At 43.8% G+C, this 23,432-nt stretch overlaps 1 protein-coding gene across 14 annotated transcripts in view; it reads right to left on the bottom strand.

Moving 5' to 3' along the window:
• RBPMS (RNA binding protein, mRNA processing factor) overlaps nucleotides 1–23,432 on the bottom strand; it is a 177,115-nt gene that overhangs the window by 26,473 nt on the left and 127,210 nt on the right. For 11 of the 14 annotated variants that reach the window (XM_023252435.2, XM_023252436.2, XM_003984649.5 and 8 more), the window contains one exon: nucleotides 74–204. The exons of the other annotated variants lie outside the window; for them this stretch is intronic. In XM_023252435.2, coding sequence (XP_023108203.2) covers nucleotides 74–204 — 131 coding nt within the window. The remainder of the gene's footprint in view (nucleotides 1–73; nucleotides 205–23,432) is intronic. 14 annotated transcript variants of the gene reach the window in all.

Raw genomic sequence — 23,432 nt, 5'->3', positions numbered from 1 at the left:
GTGCTCTGGGGAACCGGGTTTGAAAGGACCAGTGGTGGAGTGAGTGAAGTCGTGGCCGATGGGTATAAATTACCTGGGCATGCAGTGAAGCGGGATAGGTGAAAGCAGGAGGAGGTAGAGCAGGCGCTAACTCCGCTGGGTACAGAGGGTACGGGGCCCACACTTCAGGGCTACTGGGGTAAAGTGCAGGCACTGTGAGCTCATCTGCAAGAAAAGAATAAGGGGAGAGTTAGTGGTTACCAAACAGCTGCTTTCAAATCAGAAACAAAACACCAAATAACCCCGAGCCCCAATCGATGTCAGGAGTCAAATTACTCTCATTCCTTTAATAACCTGCTGGTTTTGGTCCCCAAACTCTAAGCAAGGGAATGGTAAATACAAAGTGAAAAAAGGCAACAGGCATCTGCTGCCTGTCTGGCCTGCTGAGATGTCGGGCCTGGGCTCTGCCCCGGACACTCTGATGTCTTTCCAACTGGAGCTGGGGGAACACAAGAACAGTGGGGATTTCCTGCACAAAACCGCACACGTGGCCCTCCGAGGAAAAGAGGAAGAAAGACAACCGGTAGGAGATATCCCATGAAAACCCACTGCAGAGTCTCTGAGAGAATAATGGCTTACTGGCAGGACCCAAACAGACCTGAACTGTAGGACTTCTCTGCTTAGAAGTGTAATTACTACTAACCGGTAAGTCATGATCACCAAGCATTACCCATTTAACACTCAGAAGCACAGAGCCAGACGCTGTGCCTACAAGACATTTAAAATGTTAAAAATTCAGAGAATAGAAGGGAAAAAGGCTGGAGTATCCTGATTAAAGTTAAGCTCCACAAAGATGCAAATTAGAACATTCACAGTCACTGCTTACACAAACTATATTTTCTAGGAAAAAAAAGTGAGTCATGTTGCCAACTGACTGGTCTCAATCTGATTCCATTCAGGTCAAGCCGCAGTTTGCCAGATTGAAGGGCAAGTGCCCGGGGCTCAGAATGTATCAGGAAGCAATCCATTAAAGTAACAGCAAACACATGAGGGAGCGTCTCAGCAAAGGCAAAAATAACATCAGTCAATAGTTATGAATCTGGACTCTGTAAAGCAGCAATCTCAGTATGTGCTTTTATCACCTGTCAAAATCTGAAATCAAGTAGGCCAAGGATGCTACCCAGGACTGCTGAAGGAGTCAGGAAAAGGTGACTTATAAAGCCATTAGAGACTCTGCCATTCAGGACTTTCCAGAAGTCTAGAGTGCACGTGACCCAAGGTCAATCAAGTCATTTCACTCCTTCCCACATGGAAGAAGTCACCCTAGGCCTGCTTATTCCAGGTCTCACTCCTTCTCACCATCTGCCAAAACTCTGGCTCTGGGCAGGGTTTTTAGTGTGGGAAGGGGGCTGGAAACAGAACTTCCCTGAATGTGATGTGGGAACCGGTGTACGGAGCAACCGGAAAGCAGCAGAGCCTGTAGGTGCATGTGAACCTGGGGAGTTTTTCCACAGCTGGCCAGCATGGCAAGAACTTCTGAAAAGATGGAGATTCCAGAGCTTACTAGGGACTATCCATTCAGAAGGCAGCCTGTGGATCTCGACAACGTGGAGTGCTGTACCCATGGCTGGCCGGACTCCCTGAATCCCTTTCTCAACAAGGCAGTTAAAAAAAAAAAAAAAAAAAAAAAAAAAAAAAAAAAGTCTTCCTCAGGACTTAGTGATGGGAATACAGACTGTTTGCATATCCAGGCTGGAAAGCCTAGCTCAAAGAGTAGACTGATATTATTTGAAGGGGATAACAGTAGCATCATAAGCCTCTTTAAAATGATCAGGTCTACACCACCTATTTCCAATTCTAGGGTATGCAGGTGTCTGAAGCTTCTGTAAGAAAATTCCTAACAGAGGGATTGGGAGAATGCTTAACAGACCTCTGTGTTTCCGGTCATGATGAGACCATATGATTTCCATTAGAGCAACTCTTGTGGGAGCCCCGCTTGTGGAAACCGTTGCCAGAACCCATGCCTCGGATTTCAAACAAACAACCATTCTCAGGAATGGCAAGCTATTATTGTTGTTGTTGTTACTGTTATTTCAGCTACCATGCTATTTTAAGACATTCTGAGCCTTTAAAAAAAAAAGAAAAAAAAAAGTCAAGAAAGTCTCAGGACCCAGCACACTAATGTCTTAGCCCATGCTTGCTCAGTCCTACTGTGACAGCAGGAGACTCTAAATGCCAGCAGAGAGGACTACGCAGGGCCTGCAGCCTGGTGGCAGCCCTTCCTCATCCTGTTGCCTAATAGGAACTGGCCAAGTTGGGGGTGAAAGTTTTAAAAATGAAATGTCTTTTATGATATCTGATCCTAGAAATGGGGCATAAATGCAAGCACTCCCACGGAATTAAATAAAACTTTTTTTGGCAAAAGCTATCTGATCCTAGAGAGAGAGAGAGAGAGAGAGGTAGTGGAGATAGGGGGAGTCAGGGTTTCAATCTCAGCCTTGACAGATGGGATTTATGATTTCCAGACATTTCTACATTTTTATCCTACAGCATTACTTCCCACTGGGTCTAGACTGATGCTCGCAGACTATTCACTGACCCACATCTGCACTAAACCTAGCCCAGAATGGGACATTTGGAAACAAAGTCCCCAACCCAAAGCTGCTGACAGTACAAGTCAGGTAGTGGAGTGAAGGCCTAAGAGAGACTGGAGCGAACTCACATTGGAAAAATCCCGTCACACATCTCACCACCCTTCCCTTCTCCCCGTGTGACGCAATCTGGAGTTACCATAAATGTCAAGAGATGTGCAGCAGACTGGGCTGGTCGGGAGGAAGATGAGCTCAAAATGTGCCCGTGGAAACGCTCTGAGCTGGAGGGTGCTGGGGAGAGGAGGAGTCCTCAAAACCAAGTGCCCACCGGTTGGCCAGTGAGAGCTCAGGAAGGCAGGATCCAGCCTGCACCCCTGGGGCCAGCTCTGAGACTAGCACTCAGTGTGTAATAATGCTTGGTAGACTTAATGGGGCCTGGTGGAAAACTTTAAAAGCTGCTTAAAGATACACCACTGTTTTCTTTATTAAAGGAAAACTTAGGAAATATCCATAGGAACTAGATCTAAAATTTCCCAATCCTTCCAGTATTTGCCACACTAAAACAATAACCATGAGCAAAAAGGAGGCTTGAACTGGAACACATGTTACAGAACAGTAATTTTCAAAGTTCAAAATAAAAGCAGTTGGAACCCTTTCTTCAAACTAACTTTCCCCAGAATCCCTTTTTAAATAAAGTGTAGTGAATTTTGGCTGCCTTGGTGGTGGGGTGGCTGGAGGACTTCAACCCCCATGTCTGTCTCCCAGGTACACCAGGGTTCCAGAGAACACTGAAAACTGCTGTTATAGCTGTGCTCACCCATGGAACGGTTTTTAATATAAGTTCCTCTTGGGGCACCTGGGTCGCTTAGTCAGTTAATCATCCAACTTCGGCTCAGGGCATGATCTCTCGATTCGTGAGTTCGAGCCCCACATTGGGCTCTGTGTTGACAGCTCGGAGCCTGGAGCCTGGAGCCTGGAGCCTGCTTTGGATTCTGTGTCTCCCTCTCTCTCTGCCCCCTTCCCCGCTCACACTCTGTCTCTTGCATTCTCTCAAAAATAAACATTTAAAAAAAAAGAAAAAGTAAGCTCCTCTTCCAAGTCTGAAGACTGAACTCATTCCTGCAGCTCCTGAAAAAAACCCACCGGAGGGAGGGAGGGCCGTGAGCAGCCGGAGCAGGGGAAGAAACAAAGAACACTGGGATGACTTTGGGAATGACTGGGACAGAACCAAACAGGCTCTCCTAACACAGACTTCAGTGCCTGAAGCACTTTGGAATGCTGAGGGAGTCCTCAAGTGAGCGTTTAGGGCCTCACAAAGCGCAGAAAAATCTGACCCAGGAAGGACAGGTGAAATGAAAGGAAGAAAGGTGAATAAGCCAAGTCAAACTATTTACTCCTTCCTCCGCACTCCCAAACTTTATCTTCATAGCTGCGCTACGGCACCCACAGTGCACCCAGTCCTGTGAGTCAGTACTTCTCAAAGTATGGTGGCCACACCAGCGGCATCACCTGGGAGCTTGGCAGAAATGCAAATTCTTAGCTCCAGTACAGACCTACTGAATCAGAATTCTGCCCCCCCAGGTGAATCTGATGGATGCCTAAATTTGAGAACCACTGATACAAGTTGCCTTCTTGCCTTTCGTAATGGATCAAGATGCTTGAGCCAAGTGTTATGCATGTTGCTCTCAAAGAGCTTAGCACAGTACCTGCTACACAGCAATTTGTTTAATGAATGGATGAAATACTTCGAGAGAGAAGATGCAAATGAGAGCAATGATTGTGGACTTGTTCTGTGAGAGAAACTGGAGGGTCAAAGCAGATCCAGCCTGACAGCACCTGCTTGGCTCAGAGCCACTAGTGACAGAGCAATATAGGCACGGTGGGGACAGCTGGACCAGGCTACGGTCACACCTGTGGCAAAGCAAGCCCTCACAGACACGTACATTTCACTAGGATGCTGAGGAATCTCTGAAAACCCACATACTCTCTCTTGGCAGAAGAGGGTAGTAAGCTGAATCTGTATATTCTTTTTGGTTGCTAATGTGTGGTCTTGAGAAAATTAAAACAACTGAATAGACAGGTTTTCCATAGCACAAGCCCTTCACACACACAGATGAACCAACAAAGGCGCGGGCAGCAGCAGGGGAGCAGATGGGCTGGCTCTAGTGGGTTTCACCTTCCCGAGTCAAGGCTGATCCTGCTCAACTTAATAGGATGGGAAGGCTGAAAAAAAGAGAAAGTTTGCTGCCCTGAGCCCATTAGGATGACCACAGTTTGGCAGGGGTGGGGGGAGGTGGGTAGAGAGACTCCCCTTGACTACATAGGCTCTTGACCCCCCAGTGAGGGGAGGGATCAGGCGGCCAGGGCTTTGTGTCTGGGCCTAATCCGACCCTCTGCTGAGAGGGTGATGGGTCAGTCCTCTCCCATTACTCCAGATCCAGCAACATCCTTTCTCCTTTCGCACCTCTGAAGGATACAGTTGTTGAGGGCTCACAATATACATCTGAATAAGCCTTTTTTTTAGCATAAGAATATACAACCGGAAAAGCTCAAATTGTATTCTGGCAAACAAGGAGTAGAAACTTCCCCAACTCCATCTTCCAATCCCTTTGAAAAGAAAAAAAGAGCAGTGTCTGACAGAGGTTTAAACAAAAACAGCTAATGAAGATCATCTTGTCTGCCTTTTCATTTTGGATGCGGAAACAAACATGCAGAAGGGCGAAGCTTCCGGTGTGAAGTCACACTGAAACAGATAAAGATGAACTGACTCTCAAAAACAACAGAGAGCAAGAGGGACGCGGCTAATCTTTGATGGACTTAACCTGAATGCAGTTGAGAACACAAGCTCCAGGAACTTTAGGTCAGTATTTACTCTGCCTCTTGGATATTTTTACTTGGAAATATTACACGGCGATCTCATATTCAACATGTCTGAAACTAAACACAGTCCCTCCCTCCCGCTGCCTGTCCTCTTCGGCTCCAGATTTCAGTGAAAGATGCCAGGCCGATGCCCAAGCCATGGTGGTGACCTGGTAGTCTTTCACCAAGGCCCCACTGAACCCGTCCCATCAGCCACTCTCTTAACTACCACCGCCGGGTTACTGAAAAGGCCTCCTCACAGTCCTCCTGGCAGTCACGCTGCAGCCAGGACAACTTTGAAAACACAATTCTGCAATGTCACTCTCCTGATTAAAACCTTTCTGTGATTTCTCCTTGCTCCCAGGACAGTGTCTGATCTCCAGATACCACGGCCTAGAAGACTGCATATGATCTTGCCCTCATCTGCCTTAGCAGACCCGGCTCTCACCTGCCTCCCCATCACGGTCTAGGATCATTCTCATTGCTGGCCCGTGCCCGCTCCTCCCCCACCTCCAGGCCTCGTACACACTAGCTCCCTCTGCCAGGGGCATTCTCTCCTTTCAACTGCCTTAACCTGTATTCTTTCTTCAAAGGACTCTAAGATGTCACTTCCTTGAGTGGCAGGGAAGGAGCACCTTTTCTGTGTTCTGCTGCATCCTCTGTCTCCCAGGCACAGCACTTACCTCCAGGACTGCATGTTCTCACTCTCTGCTCACCCAGAGCCTAGCACAGTGGATCACAAAGTATCAAGAAGTCAACCACTTGCTCTCTACTCGATAAAAACAACAGAGAAAAGAGGATGTAACTTCTACCTTGCCCTTCAGAAGAGGAAACGATCAAACTGTAGGTTAATTCAATTCTATGTGGGAGACAAATATACACAGAAGAGAGACACGAGAGGATATAAATGTGACTTCTTAAACAAGATTACATTTCAACCCTGTTTTAATAACATGTTGTATTTGCATACATTTTCATACACAGCTAAGAGGGTGTATATCCATTATCATTCTGGATACTCATCCAAAGCTCTCGAGAAAAGGGCAGGAACTCTATTCAAGGTCTCACAGCTAACTCATAGTGTCTGAACTGGGACCAGAATCCCAGTCTCTTTGTCTTATGGTTCAGGCTCCCTTCCATACAGCATCCTGCCCACACCCCCCCACCCCACATACCACCAGTGGTGGTGGTGACAGGCCTTAGAGCAGGCGTGGTCCTCATCTCTAGTTTTTGGCATACTCCGTTTACTAGAATAAACCTAAGCAGAGTCCTTAAGGAGAGCTTGCCTGATAAATGAAGCCTTGACCAGAAAAAACCAAAGGCTAAATATAATGACAAATTCCATTTTTGATGAAAAAAAATCAAATTTGAAAGAAAAAATAAATCAAGGACTCCCATTCACACGTATCTCACAAGCAGTTGGTCCATGTCTGTTAAGTAAACCCTTCAAAAATCAGTCTTCCAAGGCTCTTTTGTAGACTATCCTAGCAGGACACACTCTTCTCGTGTCACGGTTAAGAATGCAGCATATGCCAGCTTCGGTGGCCCGGCACACTAACTAGCTCTGGCAGTGGGTTGAACAGTGTCCTCCCAAAATTAACATTTACCTGGAAACTTTTTTGAAAACACGAATTTTGCAGGTGTAATTATTCAAGGACCTTGAGATGAAATCATACTGGATTTGGGGAGGGTGCTAAATCCAACGACTGACGTTCCTATTAGAGGAGAGGACACAGGGAAGATGGCGATGTGAAGCCGGAGACAGAGACTGGAATGACGTGTCTACAAGGCAAGGAATGCCGAGGACTGCCAGCAGCCACCACAGTTAGGAGAGGCATGAGAGGGTCTGTCGCTTAGAGCCCTCCAGGAGGAATCAGCACTGCTGACACCTTGATTTCAGACTTCTGTCCTCCTAAACTGCAAGAGAATTAATTTGTTTTCAGCCACCCACTGGCGGTAACTTACTGTGGTAGCCCTAGGAAACAGTTCCCAGAAAAGGTCACATACTTTCACTGGCTCCCTAAGAATTACAGAAGTGTAAAGGAGGAATCAAAAGATTTGGTGAGAAGCTGAAAGGATGTCTTCAGCACCACCCAGCACAAACCACAACTGTAATTTTTCTGCTCTGCACACGGAGCTAATTGTACTAAATGCTCGAGACACCAAGAGTAATCAAGTGTGTGCTCAGGTCTCTTCTATCTACTCTCTATCATGGCCCTTGGCAACTTCCATTGTTTCAACTGTGAGTTCTGTTTAGGATAACCCATTAATCGACAGCTTTGATGCCCACTCCAGTGTAAACATTCCAAACTCATCCAGCTCAACTCATCCAAAAGTGAACTGTCACTCACAACCAATTTCTCTTCTCACCTCCCCACATTTTCCTTTATCCCACTTATTCAGCTTCAAGGTCTCCTTCATTTCCATGTCCAGACAACTGCTGAGTCCTAATAACAGTAAAGATGACAAAGATACTAACAACAGCGACAACAGTAGTAACAGAGCAGTAGCTAATGCTCACCAAGCACATTTCGTGCCACACACCGTGCTCCTTATGGAAGGTAGGAATATTCGCCCGTTTTACATGGCAAGGAAGCAGAGGTACACAGAGGTTAAAGAACCGCCACGTGACTCATAGCAGGTGACAGACCCAGGATGTGAATCGTGAATCAGTCATCTTTGTCCAGAATCCAACCCTTCACTTCTCGCCTCTCTATGTTGATTGCATTTCCACTACGCCTTACTATCTTTTTTTTTTTAAGTTTATTTTGAGAGAGCAAGCGAGCGTGAGCAAGCGCAGAGAAGGGGCAGACAGAAAGGGAGAGAGAATCTCAAGCAGGCTCCAATTCTGAGGCTGAGCTCTGATGCGGGGCTAGATCTCAGGAACCATGAGATCATGACTTGAGCACAGATCAAGAGTCAGCCGCTTAACTGACCGAGCCACCCTGGAGCCGCTACCATCTCACCTCTTCCCTTCCACCCCTGCTTCTACTACCGAACTGCAGGTTCTCACCTAGACTGATTTAGTAGCCTTTTGACTTTTAAACTGGCTTCCTGCTAACTTCCAGTCTCCCCACTCCACTTGTTTTCTCTCGTAACACATATTCCTGCAGCAACTCTTCAAACCTGCAGGAAGGCCAACCTAGACCCACAAAATAAGGATGCCAAGGAAATTCCGAAATCAAGTTGGTCTTGATTCAGCTGGCCCAGCGGCCCTTCTCCTCCGCTTAATGATTTTCTGTCATACCTCTGAGCGGTCACTGCTCTCAACAGTCCTGTTCTTTTGTTACTGCCCAGCTGTTCAACGCCAAAAAACTATCCAATATAATCCGTGGTTTTAAAAAGATCTGATGCCTGATCTGAGAGGTGGAGGGAACCCAGAGCAGAAGCAGGAAGAAAACTTCCTCTGGGGACTTGCTTTAAGTCACTATCGTTATCTACTCCCGCTCACCACCGCTGGATACTTTCATTCGTCTTCCTTCTTGAGCAGTGCAACTGCAGGGATGAGGGTGCCCCAGCTCTTCCCCAGGCAATTCCCTTCCCAGACACGGGCAACTGAACTTGGAGGGTATTTTGCCAGCCTCTCTGAGACCATGGATTTCTTAACAACTGCAATCAAATCTAGAGTGTAACAGGAGCTGCACTTCCAGAAAGTGTTGGTTTTATATTAACAATACAAAAACATTTGCCCAGCTCCACTCTGCTAGAGACTTCGCTAAGCTCCACGAGGCTGGACCACTGCAGCTGTACTCGCTAGAGTACCCTTTCAGTGTCTGACACAAAGTAGCCATTCAATGAACACTTGCTGAATGAATATACTTTCCCTTTTGCATAACATACCCACTCCCCCTCTTTCTGTCCTGTCAGTTGAAGTGAGTCTTCTCCCTCTTTTGTTGCTGAAACAGGAGCCTCTTCCATCTATGGCAGATAATTTAGATTATAAAGGGATTTCAGTATCGTACACATGAGTGGTAGTGTGGCTAGTCAATGGGGTTGTTTGCATATCAAACAGAAATAAGGATATTTATACAGCACGTACTTTGTGCAAAATAGTTCACAGACTTGAACCTACTTCTTCTCCACAACATCCTTCTGAGGTAGGTACTGCTATTATTATCTCCATGTCACAAATGGAGGATGCTAAGTGATTAAGTGACAGTCCCAAAGCCACGCAGCTGGGAGTGAAGCCATAGTCTGAATACAGACCATGTGGCTCCAGAGCTCCTGCTCTTAACCACTGTGCTAAAATGGTATGGGGCCCCTGGGTGGCTCAGTCGGTTGAGTGCCAGACTTCGGCTCAGGTCACGATCTCACCTCACGGTTCGTGGGTTCGAGTCCCGCATCGGGCTCTGTGCGGACGGCTCGGAGCCTGGAGCCTGCTTCGGATTCTGTCTCCCTCTCTCTCTGCCCCTTCTCGGCTCACTCTCTCTCTCTCTCAAAAATAAGTAAATGTTAAAAAAAAAAAAAAAAAAAGAAAAAAAGAAAAAAGAAAAAAAAAAAAAAAAAAAAAAAGATGGTGGTTTTGCCTAGCCAAACACCTTTCCCCAAAACCATAAAGCTTAAACTCTTAACCAAGTTAGAAAAGACAGGTCACTACCCTGAAAAACAAAAGAGAAAATATTACTTCAGGGTGGATGAATATATTAAGAGGTTAATTTTGAAAACATGGTAATTCTGATCTGCTTTTCTGGGCCATGACAATTATGTAATTAATACTTAAATTTATAAGAAAAGCATACCCTTGAGGTGATTTTCACTTGTTTTTACAAAAACTAGTTTAGAGACATGTGTATATGTCTATGTGTACATGAGTGCCGAGTAAAGGAGAAAGAAGCTAGGAGAAACTGCAGGTCCGGATCACAGAGAGGGTGTATGAGAACCATCGACAACCTGTGCTGTACGGAGAATCCTGGAGGGCGTAGGAGGGAAGAAAAAGAAACTTCTTCCTTCATCTAAACAACAGCTAGCCTTTTACTAAAACTTCCAGTTGCTACTCACCATTTTTGGTAAGGGAAGAAAGTTGAAAAGGGAAAAGTATTTTCAAGAACATGGGGAGGGACAGGTGTCTTTTTAATGAAACAGCTACTTGGACAGAGGTCCACTTAGTCTGTGAAAACAGACCACCTACAAAACTATCTTACTAAACCATAAGCTCCTTGAGTGCAGGGCCTGGGTCTGTGATGCTCACCACTGTATCCCCAGTGCCTAGCACAGTACATGTTCTAGAGCAGACGCTCAGTTTTTAATTAGTGCTGTTAGGCGTAAATCTTTGAGATAAATTCTTAGAAAAACTTGGTCTAGGGGCACCTGAGTGGCTACGTGTCTGTGTGTTAAGCATCCATGTCTGCTCTCAGCACAGAGCCTGCTTCAGGTTCTCTGTCTCCCTTTCTCTCTGCCCCCCTCCAGCTTACGCTTGCTCTCTCTAAAGAAAGAAAAAAAAAAAGCAAAAAACAACAAAAAAAGAACCTATGTCTAAGGTGATAAGCATTTTTAAGGACCTTGATAAATCTTACTGTGCTGGACTATTTCAATATTACCTTCCCAATAAAAACAGATACATTTATACCAACTTTTAAATATGACAACATTGGGAATTATCATTAAATACAAAACTAAACAAAACCCAACAATTTTATAAGCAAAACATCTCTCCATTATTTTGATGTGTATTTCTTTGACAGTTAACAAAGCCGAACTGATTCTCAGCTGAAACAGGTACTGCCTAGAGAAGTCTTCATTAAGGCATGTTGCACTCTTGAAAACCCAGGATGGACCACATATCCTTCCGATAGCTCCCTTAATAGTACGTGTGTACCTTGATCACTGCCCTCTATCACTCACACTGAAAATGAGCTTTCTGTACCTTTCTTATTCCCCAAATTGTAATCTCCTACCCCCAGCACCTAGGTTTAGCACACAAAAGATATTCAATGACGTTTCTTAAATTTAACTGATATTACCAAGTGGCTGCAACTTCTTACACTATTCAGGAGCATGTAAAATTGAGAAACGTATAATCAACCCAATGATTTCTAGTTTAGCGGCACTGACTTTTAAGAAAACGTCAGTTTATATCTGTACAGGTTCCAGTCTAGATAAAAAGGCAGAAACTTGAATAACTTGTCACAGCTATCGGTCTTAAAGAGACTGAAATTGACTTAGGGAATGGAGTCAGAACTTCAAAACCTACCTTGGGGTACAAATAACACAAATCCAGACACACAGAAGCATTGTGGCCTATGGGCCGTGTGAGGGATTTCTCAATGGAATGTGTGTCTGAACTGAGCTCCTGCTCTATGAGCCAAGCAACTCTTTTGGTTCCCGCCATCTGTGTTCGCTGGCTGGCCTCAGCTATTTACCCTTGATTTATGCACGGCGAATGTCGACAATATTCACAAACCATTGGTAGAGCATGATGTACTGGGCTGCAGAGACTGCATAGAGATGGGTGGGCCACACTAGCAAACCTGTCATCCCTGCTTCCACCTTCTTGGTTTCCTCTCATGTCAGAGCAATCCTGCTCTACAGTCTGTTCTGAAAAGAACTGTGAGTTAAATAGTGGTGGCTATGTCAAAAAATTCCAAGCATAAATTTTACAACGCATGAAAATGTACCCATCTTCATGGGAACAACAACAAGAAATAGGCACTAGCTTATGCTAACATTCTGTATTCCCAAGAGGCCTTTCCAATCACCAAAAAGAGCGAGCCCATAGACTGAAAGGTGTCAGTCCTACGTGGATGATAAAGACCCACTGAGGTAAAATGCCATCATCTCTAGATATGGATAGCTGAAAAGTTCTACTGCTCCTCCTAGCTTCTCACGTGGTACTAAAATTTTGACTCCTAGAAATTCAAACTGAAATTACAAGTATAAGATCAAACAAATCAATTAACATAGAGAAGTTATGTATATCATTTATCATCTTCCTGACTGTGGTGGTAGGAGCACTCTACTATAATCACCACCAGCACGGCCACCCTACCCATCCCACTGTCCTGGCTGTCAGTGCACTGAGAATTATGCAGCCAGAGAATCCGACATGGCCACAAGCCAGGGCCATCGAAGCCAAGAGGAGTATCGTAGCCAAACTGCATGTGTACTAAATGTAAAAAGTCCAAGGCATAAACATGTTTTCCCAAACTATTCCTGCCCCAGCCTCTAAATGGTATTTGGAGGATATAAGGAAGACACAAAATAACGAGGACACCTATTGCTCATGGCACCATAGTGATCGCTATTTGAAATATTTTAAGTGACCTGAATGCCCAATCATCACCACCGATCTAAAGTAAGTCTTCCTTACTCAGTATCAGATGCCGGAGCACCACAATGCTGATGGCTATGGCAGAGGCTGCTAAGTGTTGCTGTGTGCCATGGTGTTTTAAACATCTCTTTCAGGAAGGCTAAAAATCCGCCACTTAAATCTAGAAAGTCACATATTGCCAATTACTGTGAACTATGAAAAGCCTATAGGAACAAAGCCATCAGTAGACCTAGAACTTCCTGGCTATAGGTAACAACACTGCTAGCACACAGAAAACTCAGAAACGTGTCCTTTTCCATCTTCTCCAAAATCCTCCCTTCCTTTATTCTTGGTTTTATAATCTGGTGCGTCAGATCAAATCCTGAGTACAAAGCAAAACTTCGCTTGTAGAAACATCTGTTGCTGTCTAAGAACTGCTTCTCTTCATCCCCTAGGCTTTCCGAGGTGACACGGGTTCCAGGGAAGACAATTCAACCTGACACTCTGTGATAGAAATGAACGATGTTTCCTGACAGTACTGAACCATGAGCCCATGGATGGATGAAGAAACTGGACAGTCATTACTTAAAAAACAACAAAGAGAGACTAAGCAGGGCGCCTGGGTAGCCCAGTGGGTTGAGCATTGGACTTTGGCTCATGTCATGATCTCACAGTTGATAAGTTCGAGACCTGTGTTGGGCTCTGTGCTAACAGCTCAGAGCCTGGAGCCTGCTTTGGATTCTGTGTATTTCTCTCTCTCTGCACTCCCACCCCCGCTCATGCTCTGTCTCAAAAATATATAAACATTAAAAACAAAGACAGACTAAACTAGTTCTTAAAAGCAGTTCAGGGCCAGCATGGATGAATAAAGTCCACTCTATCCAAAAATTTAGTCAGGGCTACTTTCTCTCAAAATTATACCACCTCTTTGCAAAGAGTATTTACTAATAAGTACCTACTGTGGGTCAGATGCTGGATGAATACCATCATCTTTTATTTCTCCAGCCCAAATTTGAGGCATTGATGCTGAGCCACAGAAGGACCTTATTCTCTACAAACCTGAAACGTAATTCTTACTTAATTGCGTATATCCAGTGATCGCAGGGTAGGGTGGGGTGGGGAGCAGAAGTTATACTTGAGGAAAACTATGTAGAGATGGAACTCCTTATTAATTTCATAGTGCAGGCTATTAGGAAGATGTGATTTGTCATGCAGAAAGTGCTGGAAGAGCTGTAAACTTCAGGGAGTCAGCAGATGGTCACTGAAAAGAAAATTTGACAAGAGAAGAACAAATGACCTTTTTGTGTCAGAATGTGTCACATGAGGTAATTCCGGAAATGTGGTGAGTAGTGACTCAGTAAAGTCTCACCTGAAAGTCAAACCAGTGTTTCTCCTCTTTAAGGAAGTCTTTTAGTTGTAAATGTTGCTGGCTGCACAACTTTGAGCAATTCACCTAATTTCTCTGATAAAAATACAGACCATCACAAAGGTTCATCACCAAAAGTCACTGAGAACCTGAGAGGCACAGATAAGTGCACAGTATCATACAGTGTTTGTTAGCAAATAGCAGTGGCAGTAATCAACATAGGAAAGGAGGGGAGGACACATTCTGGGGGTGTAAATAATGTTATCTATGCAATAGGCAATCTATCCTTATTACAAGAAAATTCCTTGGTTCATCAAATTGTCTGGGGCCGTACCTGCGGGAGGAGGCAGCAGGGAGTGGTGCTCTGGAATGTGTGCCCTCAGCCACTTCTGTTTAACTCTGTTTTCTTCCTCATTCTTTTGTGCCTCGTATTTACTGTTCAGCTCATTTTACTAGGAATGAGTTGATGACCACTGGAACCTAAAGGTTTAGCTGTAAGGCATTTCCTTTTTAATTTTTTAAATAACAAGTGCTCTTTTTTCAAGAGCAGAAGGCTTCTTTTAAGGAGTCTCATTGTCCTTCAGCTTCTCTAAAGAAATCTCATCTGTTCAAAAGACCCACTTAACCTGGTAAGTAAAAGCAAAAGCAGCCAGGCCAAGTACCTTTGCAGACCCATCTAGACTTCCCTGACCACTCAGTGCCACTGGCTGCCAGACTTCCAAGTTCCAACAGCAGCTCCAGGTGTTGATCCATCTGAGCCCCCTGACTGGCCAGATTTTCCCTTTTTCTCCCCATCTCTCTCTGCCTCATAAAAATCAGATTTAGCGACAATGTTTAAGAACAACATAACAAAAAGCCTACATCTTAATTGTGCAGGAGGTTAATAGTCACACTGTTGACTTTCCAGTAAGATAAACAGTGCAAACTTGGCCAGCACTAATGTATACAACCCACCCTCTCATTCCTGAAGACCGTACTCATTCTTGGGATGTGAATGACAGCAAGAGTTCACTGGGGAGAACGGAGCATCCTAACCTGTCAGAAGCACTGAAATACCACAAGAAAACTGGAGGAGTTTAGGCTGAGCTTCTTTATTTCGGGGAGTAAGTAATTCTATGTCATGAGGATCTTGAGTCTGTGATAAACAAATTACCCTCAAACTCTAAAAGGCTGCCTGTCAGTGTTTTAAGTCTTTTTCCAGTTCTACTCTGCCATGAAACTCCGGGAGATCTGGTGTGAGGCTCAGTAGGAAGGCTGGCTGGCTCTGGCCTGACTTCTGAGCCTTGGTGGATGATCTGCATAGGAGCTAAGGGGTTCATGGGGGTGCTGCACCTCCCCAGAGCCAGAAACCAGAACATCTTAGAGTGGAAAAGACATGCCCAAGCCATCCTGGTGCCTGCAAGATCTCTGGCAAATCTAGAACTGGCAGCTGGTCAAGCATTAAGAGGATGGTCATACAAGGTTTTTAAAAAAGAATCAAGGAGGAGAATCTTACAGTTCAAATCTAGAGGCTGGTTAAATAACTACAAAATGGCATGTATTACAGCCACCAAAAGGGATGATGTGAGAGACCTGTATTTACAAATATGGACACATGTTAACAAAATACTCAGTGACAAAGTAAATAGGTTACTGAACATTATGTATAATACAATCCCATTAATAGGAAGACACACACACACACACACACACATAGAAAGAGAAAGGAAGAAAGAGAGGGAGAAAGAAAGACACACACACACACACACACACACACACACACACACACACACACACACAGACACAGAAATGCTTTGCATGAGGGATGGGCATAATGCTTTGGTATGTGGCCCTAGGTTTAAGCCAATTATCAGCTTTGTGACCTGGAGTAAGTTAGCAACTTAAGGCCAAGTTTCTTCATCTGGGAACTATTAAAGAGGAAGAAGGGGAAGGGAGGGGGAGGAGGGAAGTACCTGTTCTCATAGGCTGTCATAAAAATTAAATGATATGTAAAAGATTTCAACAGCTCTTTGTGATAGAATACATTTAATAGTATCACTATGATTTATCTCTGGATGGTAGATTCTGTGGATAAATAGATGCTCGAGTTCTGTTTTGCTCATTATGCTTCCTGAGTTTCTACCACGACCACGTATTTTTACCACATAGTGTTTTGTTCTTGTTTCTTAAAGGCTTTGTAAAAATACAAAGAGACACAGGACCATTTGGGGTGTGAAAAAAAGAGAACACTTACGGTTCCAATGTTACAAGAACACACTGGAAACGAAGTATGAAAACTGATTTCCTTCATGTGACAGTTGTTAAATGTCAGTAAAAGCACACAGAAGGAAAAACGTATAAACCCAGCACGAGCCATTAAAAAATCCTAACACGTTATACAACATGGGTCGATTCTGAAAATATAAAGAGAAAAAACCTAGACATTAAAGGACACATATATGGTTCTACTCAAATGAAATATCTAGAAGAGACAAATTCACAGAGACAAAACCAATTAAAGACTATGGGGGAGCATAGCAGAGAGGGAACAGGGAGCCTAATGGTTGGTGTCTTCGAAGCAATGAAAAAGTTTTGGGAACAGATAGATAGTGGTAATGGCTGCAAGACATCATAGATATAATTAGTGCCACTGAACTGCACAACTCAAAATGGTTAAAATGTCAAGACTTATGTCACATACATTTTACAACAGACAAATAAGAGAGACTGATAATGTAATATAGGAAACCACACTGAACTGTGCACTTTAAATTGGTGAATTGTGGGGCGCCTGGGTGGCGCAGTCGGTTGAGCAACCGACTTGGGCTCAGGTCATGATCTCGCAGTTTGTGAGTTCGAGCCCCGCATCGGGCTCTGTGCTGACAGCTCAGAGCCTGGAGCCTGCTTCGGTTTCTGTGTCTCCCCCTCTCTGTACCCCTCCCCCTGCTCACGCTCTGTGTCTGTCTCTCAACAATAAATAAATGTTAAAAAAAAAAATTAAACTGGTGAATTGTAAAAAATGTAAATTATTTTTTAAAATTATACTTTAATAAAGTTGTTAAAAACCCAAAACGACCTTAGGCTCTGGGGCCAGAGAGACCGACCTGGCTTTTGAACCCCAGATAGGCAACTTACCAACTGTGACCCTGAACATATTTTTAAAACTCTCTGAGCCTGACCCCTCATTTGTAAAATGAGGATAATAACTGTACCTTCACAACAGACTGTTTTGAGGAGTAAGGAGATAATATAAAGAGTTTAGTCAAGTGCCCTGGGAGCACCTGGGTGGCTTATAAGTGTCTGACTTTGGCTCAGGTTTTGATCTCCTGATTTGTGAGTTCGAGTCCCGCATCAGGCTCTGCACTGACTGTGCAGACCTTCTGTCCTCCCCCCCTCTCTGCCCCTCCCTTGCTCACGTGCCTATTCTCTCTCTCAAAAATAAATACATATCAAAAAAACAGCCCTGAATGAATAGCTCCTAATTATCATAATTATTTTTAAACTTCTCATACCCGAAGATTCCCAAGGGTCAAAGCTCTACTTATTGACTCCAGGTTTTACCAGCTCTCAGAACTACCACCATGGTAACGAGAAAGAATCCATACATACATCCTGTTCCCCATTCGGGGACCATTAGGCAAACATACTTGCAGAAGCTCCACCGTCCTCATCGTACGTGTCCCCATGCAACGCCAGCTACCCCTCTTCACAATCAAAATCTCATAGCAAATCAGAAGAGGGTCAGAAAACACTCAGAGCAATACCTTACTCCAGGGCCTGAGCACCTCAGACAACCTGTCCTAAGCACTGGAACATCTTGCACAAGGACAGTCCACCACTAGACAAGGATTTAAAAAATTACAAGTATCTTTAGGGGTGCCTGGGTGGCTCAGTCAGTTGAGCACCCGACTTTGGTTCAGGTCAGGATTTCATGGCTTATGAGTTCGAGCCCTGCCTTGGGCTCTGTGCTGACAGCTTGGAGCCTGGAGCCTGCTTTGGATTCTGTGTCTCCCTCTCTCTCTGCCCTTACCCCACTCATGCTCGCTCGCTCTCTCTCTCTCTCTCTCAAAAATAAACATTAAAAAACATTCTTTTTTTTTTCAACGTATCTTATTATCTCTCACTGTTCCCTCTCTTCCCAGAGCTAAACCTACCCTGTTCCTTTATCCTTTTCTCATAGCAACGCCTCTTTCTGATCTTTCAATCATTTTCCTCATGCTGGATCCCATCCAAGTTTTTCTTTTCTCACACAGTGCTGAGGCCCAGCATGGGACGCAGGGCTGGGAACAGTCTGGTAAGCGGGTCATAGAGCCCACAGTACATCCCGTGTGGGGCTTGGATGGTAAATTCTGAAAAGATCAGGCTGTGTGTGTAACCAGTGGCTGTAGACCAGTTGGTGGGTAATGTGACAGTAGTTTACAAACATCCCAGAGGGAAGAGAAACTGTTTGAAGAGCTGTCTCTGGGCCTTTCCTGAGAACTGATGAAAAAGACAAGCACGGAAGTTTGTTCGGAGACCTGGAGAGCTGGTGGTTGGGGTAAAGAAGAACAAATCTCATCCAGAATGAGGCAGGGAGCCCCCCGAAAGGTGTCTCAGGGCAGCTGTGAGATCACGGCTGGGGCCAGGCTTCCGTGGTGTGGAGACTCCACACTGGCTCCCAGGGCTGTTCCTTATGTTAATTCCTCTGTCCCGGCTACAAGAACAGAATGAGAAGCCTGCCTGAGGGCTTACAGAAACTTATCTCAAGGTTTGTTGGAGAAGTTACTTTTCCCACACTCACTCACTCTTGAGAGGTTCAAAGGGGCAAATGGAGCTGGAAATAAATAAGAGAATAGAGGTGGGGGTAGTACTGGGCAAGTTTTTTGGGAGAATGTGTCAGAAAGACAGGCTAATGTGTCCTTTTTAGGGTGGAGCCGCACAGCACTATCTGAATCATCACCCTGGCACTTTGGGTGATGCGTCTGTAATCAGTCATTTAATTTTTACAGGATGAGAAAATACCTAAAAGCCACATCTCTTTTAAAACCCACTGCTAAGTTCTTTCTGATAATTCCTCTTCTTATAAATCTCTAATAGTTCCCAATTCGTTCTGAATCAAGGACAGCATAACTGATGAGGGTTTCCATTTATACCTTCCTTCCTTCTTCTCATACCTACCACACACCATCATTTCTCTGCCGCTTATCACTTCATGAACGAAGTTAATTCTTGCCACTTCGCAGGGACAACCATCGAGGGACAGCCATACAGCTCAGAACAGTTTCCCCAAGGCTGTGTGTGCTTAAGAGCCAACTTCGCAGTTTCCCAGCCTTCAAAGTCATTAACATAAAATCAAGCCCAAAACTCTGATCTCTGCAGAATGTCTTCACTTGAAGAACATCTTACACTCACCGACGCACCTGGGAAGCTCAGCTGGTTGAGTGTCCGACTCTGTATTTTGGCTCAGGTCATGATTCCAGGGTTGTGGGATCGAGCCTCATGTTGTGCTCATGTATAAGAACTCACTCATTCTGCAACAGTCTCATTCTTTCTGAGAACTATCCCCCAGAAATCTAGATTCTGAAGGGCTATCATATAAGAATGGGATTAGACTTGTTCCATGAGGTCCAGGGAGTAAAAATAGGTGAGTGGAAGTTTCAGGGTATACAGATTTGGGCCAGTTAGTAGCAGAACTGGAGCAGGAATTTAGCAAGTATTTATCAAACACTATGTACCTAACATTATGCAAAGCTCAGTCTTACTATTCAAGAAGCTGAGAGACTACAGAGGGAGACGGAGAGGTAACCGGAAATTTCTATACGGTGCGGCAAGGAAAAAAACACAGTTTTCTACAGCAGCTACCAGCCCAGAAGGGCAATTAGTCCACCTCTGGAGAGTCAGACAAGCTTTCTAAAGGATGAGACAGCTAAGGTGACTTCTGAAGGACAAGCAGCTAATTTGCACAAAGACTGAATTTACAGCCAGGGAATGGGCACTACGAGTGGGAAGGTCAGAGGCAGAGAGGACACAAGTGGCAGCACAGACTCCGGGCGGCGGAGTACTGCCAGAGCACAGCTGTGAGGGGACCGGTGTCTGGAGAAGAGGCTCGCGAAGGGCCTGTACAACACGCTAGGGAAGGGAGACTCCATCCAGAGGGCAGTGGAGCTCTTCTCATCACTACAGCCATCTGCGTCAAGTAAAGACATCCTTTTGTCAAAAGGTCTGTTATCATAACTGATACTAATCTGGGATTTAAACGCATCAAATATTTTAAAATATCAGTACATTTTGCACAAGTGGTAAGGAACTCTTTCACAGAAGTGTATGATGGTATTCGGGAGAGGACTCGAGAGTCAGGGGCTGGGAAGCCCTAGGCAGGGTTGTGAGGACCAGCTGGAGGGGCTGTCCCCAGTGGCAGAGGTGGGAGCTCTCCGTGGGTGGGTCCTGAACTAGCAACCAAGCTGGCCTTAGGGTCTGTGCCCCATCAAACACCTTTTTCTCTATATGCCAGGATTTACCTCCACACAGTCCCCTCAAGGAGTTTCCATTCTCCTAAACTAAAATCTTGTTAACAGATCCACTTAAGGGAGTAACACAATTCTTTCTAGAAACTGGGGGAAAAAATGCTCTTCTGGTTCCACTTAATCATTTTAAGTCACTTAATGTTTCTCAAGTAGAAAGTCTCACACTTTATCTGATGGTTTGTATTATGGCTCCAGAATTTTAGATGACTTCAGAGAGGAAGCCAGTGAACTTTGAAAGGACATCATTTACATTTGTTTGCCATATCAGGTAGCACTTAAAATATATAAATGGGAAGATGTGGGCAAGAAAAACAAAAAGATTTCTAAAGTTTCCACAGGATTACTGTAGATCTTTTTATTTGTGGGGGGGTGGGGAGGGCTAAATGGAAAAATGATTACAGGACTTACAACATTTTAAAAAGAGTCACAGAGTTTCCTGTTTGCACATCTCTTTTGGCATTTGTTAATATCAGAGTCTAGGTCTTGGGAGAGGCCAATATATTTTAGACTTTTAAAAGTTCACTTGGACTTAAACTAGAAGTGGGAGATGGCTAATAGCTAAATTTAGCTTCTATGCAAAGTTACTACATTCAAAACTTAGCTCAACCTTTGAGGGTAACTATTTGCCAGAAGTCAAATTAAACTGCTATTTTAGGAAAAGAACTTAAATGAAACAGGCTTGAGAAACATTTACTATATAATAAAATGGCTTTTGAAATACCTTTTAATGACAAGATTTATCAAACACATCTAGATTGAATTTCTTCATAAATATAGCTACTGATAAATGAAGAGAGAAGTGTTAGGAAAAAAATGTTTAGGTGAATGATGGACTAAACTTGGAATGTTCCCACAGGATCCCAGCTTTGGTACTTTTTATAGTGTTAAATAAAAGGTCTTTAAAGGGCATGGATGAAGGTGCTACGAAAAAGTCTTTGTGGCAAAGTCTGAAATTAGGATTCTAAGGCCATTGATGTTTTTGGTCAGTGTATTTTGAAAAACACGTAAGATCATGCAATGTCCTAAGTAATGATAATCAATGGTGGATCATTACAAGCATCAGGGAATCAAAATGAGAGGAGAAACTGGGAAATATCCTGGAAGTCGTTTTTGCATCTTTAAGTCTCTTGATCGAACTGTTCACTTTCTTTCTTTAATCTCTCACCTTGTCTTTATTTCTTCCCTTCTACCATTTATAAGTGGGGATGAGAAACTACCTAGGGCTGCGAAAGAGAAGCAAGCTGGTGTCCTGTACAAGATTGAGAAATGACTCCTATACTCAACTCTAACTACTCTATATGACCTTAGGGGAAACTAGGACTCTCAAGTCCCAGACACCATGTGTATAAAGTAAGAGAATTATGGTACTCCAGTACACGGCTGTTGGCTACATAAGTTGGTATAATCTTTACACGAGCTCTTTGGCAAATGTATGGGGGGGGGAGTTTGTTTTTGTTTTTTTTTTAATTTCATGAAGGGGCGCCTGAGTGGCTCAGTCAGTTAAGCGTCTGACTCTTGATTTCGGTTCAAGTCATGATCTCACGGTTCCTGAGTTGGAGCCCTGCATCGGGGCCCCGAACTCTTGGCTTGGAGCCTGCTTGGGATTCTCTCTCTCCCTCACTTGTGGGCTCTCTCTCAAATAAATTAAAAAATAAATAAATTTCATGAAATACAATTAAAGGGAGTAAATAACTACACACAAAAAGGACTGGCAATTAACCAGCAGATGTAGGTAGAGATCTTCGACGGCTGTTACCATTACATAGGGGGAGACAACTAATCACTGTGTGCCTTCTGATGGAAGTGCATATTGCCCTCGACCCCCAATCCTAACCTGAATCTGATCAAGCCTCTGTAACTACTAACTTAAAGAAAATGCAGAAAACAGGACCATGCTAAACACCACAGAGATGCAGTAAGCATCATTCACACTGTAAGAAATTAAAGGATAATGTTTCCTCAGCAAACATACTGTAAGGGGAAAAAAAAAAAAGATTTTTATAAGGGACCAGCCCAATGTAAAAATGGTATAGATTTGGACCTTGATTCAATAAACTGTCAAAAACAACAAAACATTAGGCTAAGAATCTACTTTTGTATGTTTGAAATTTTCTGTAAAAGTTAAAAATAAAAAATTAGGAGATTATTAAAAATGGTTAACACTGAAAGCAAGATAACAATCAACTTTTGTAAATGTGAACTCTCTCTGGTCTATCCTCTTGGTTATTGGTTATTCCTCCACTCACCAGAACATAACGGACCAAGGCACGGTTATATCACAATTTGTGTCTCTATTAAGTGTTAACACAATTTCTGGACTTTATAAGAGCCCAGGAACCAAGAAAAGAAAAAGGTATTTCTGGAGGAACCACATTCCAAATGACAATCCAAATGATGCTATGCTTAAGCCTTGAGCTTCATGCTCTCCTGGTATAGCAATGTGCCATTATGAAGCACTTAATATATTTCAAAGCACATTATCTCATTTTATTCCCACTATAGCTCAGTGAGGTCAAGCAGAACACAAATTCATCATTATTTTAAAGAGAAACCACCAGCTGTGAGGGATGCTCACATTATTAATTTTGAGGGGGAGGGGAAAAAAGAAAACACAGAGCTACCTACCATCTTCTCCTTCAACCAAATGACAAAGAAAAAATTATCCACTGAAAATTAACTACAGTAGTCAAGGAAGCACTGCTCTTCTTACATAGACAACCAATAAAGAAAATTAGAAATAGACAAATGAGGGGCACCTAGCTGGCTCAATCGGTAGAGCATGAGACTCTTGATCTCAGGGTTGTAAGTTCGCTCCCCACTGTGGGTACAGAGGACGCTTAAAAATAAAATCTTAAAAAAAAAAAAAAAAAAGAGGAATAGACAAATGGAAAAATACCTCTCAAATTAAA

The sequence above is a fragment of the Felis catus genome, chromosome B1, assembly GCF_018350175.1.
Source record: "Felis catus isolate Fca126 chromosome B1, F.catus_Fca126_mat1.0, whole genome shotgun sequence".
Lineage (NCBI taxonomy): Eukaryota > Metazoa > Chordata > Mammalia > Carnivora > Felidae > Felis > Felis catus.
This window is presented reverse-complemented; position numbering and strand designations above follow the sequence as displayed.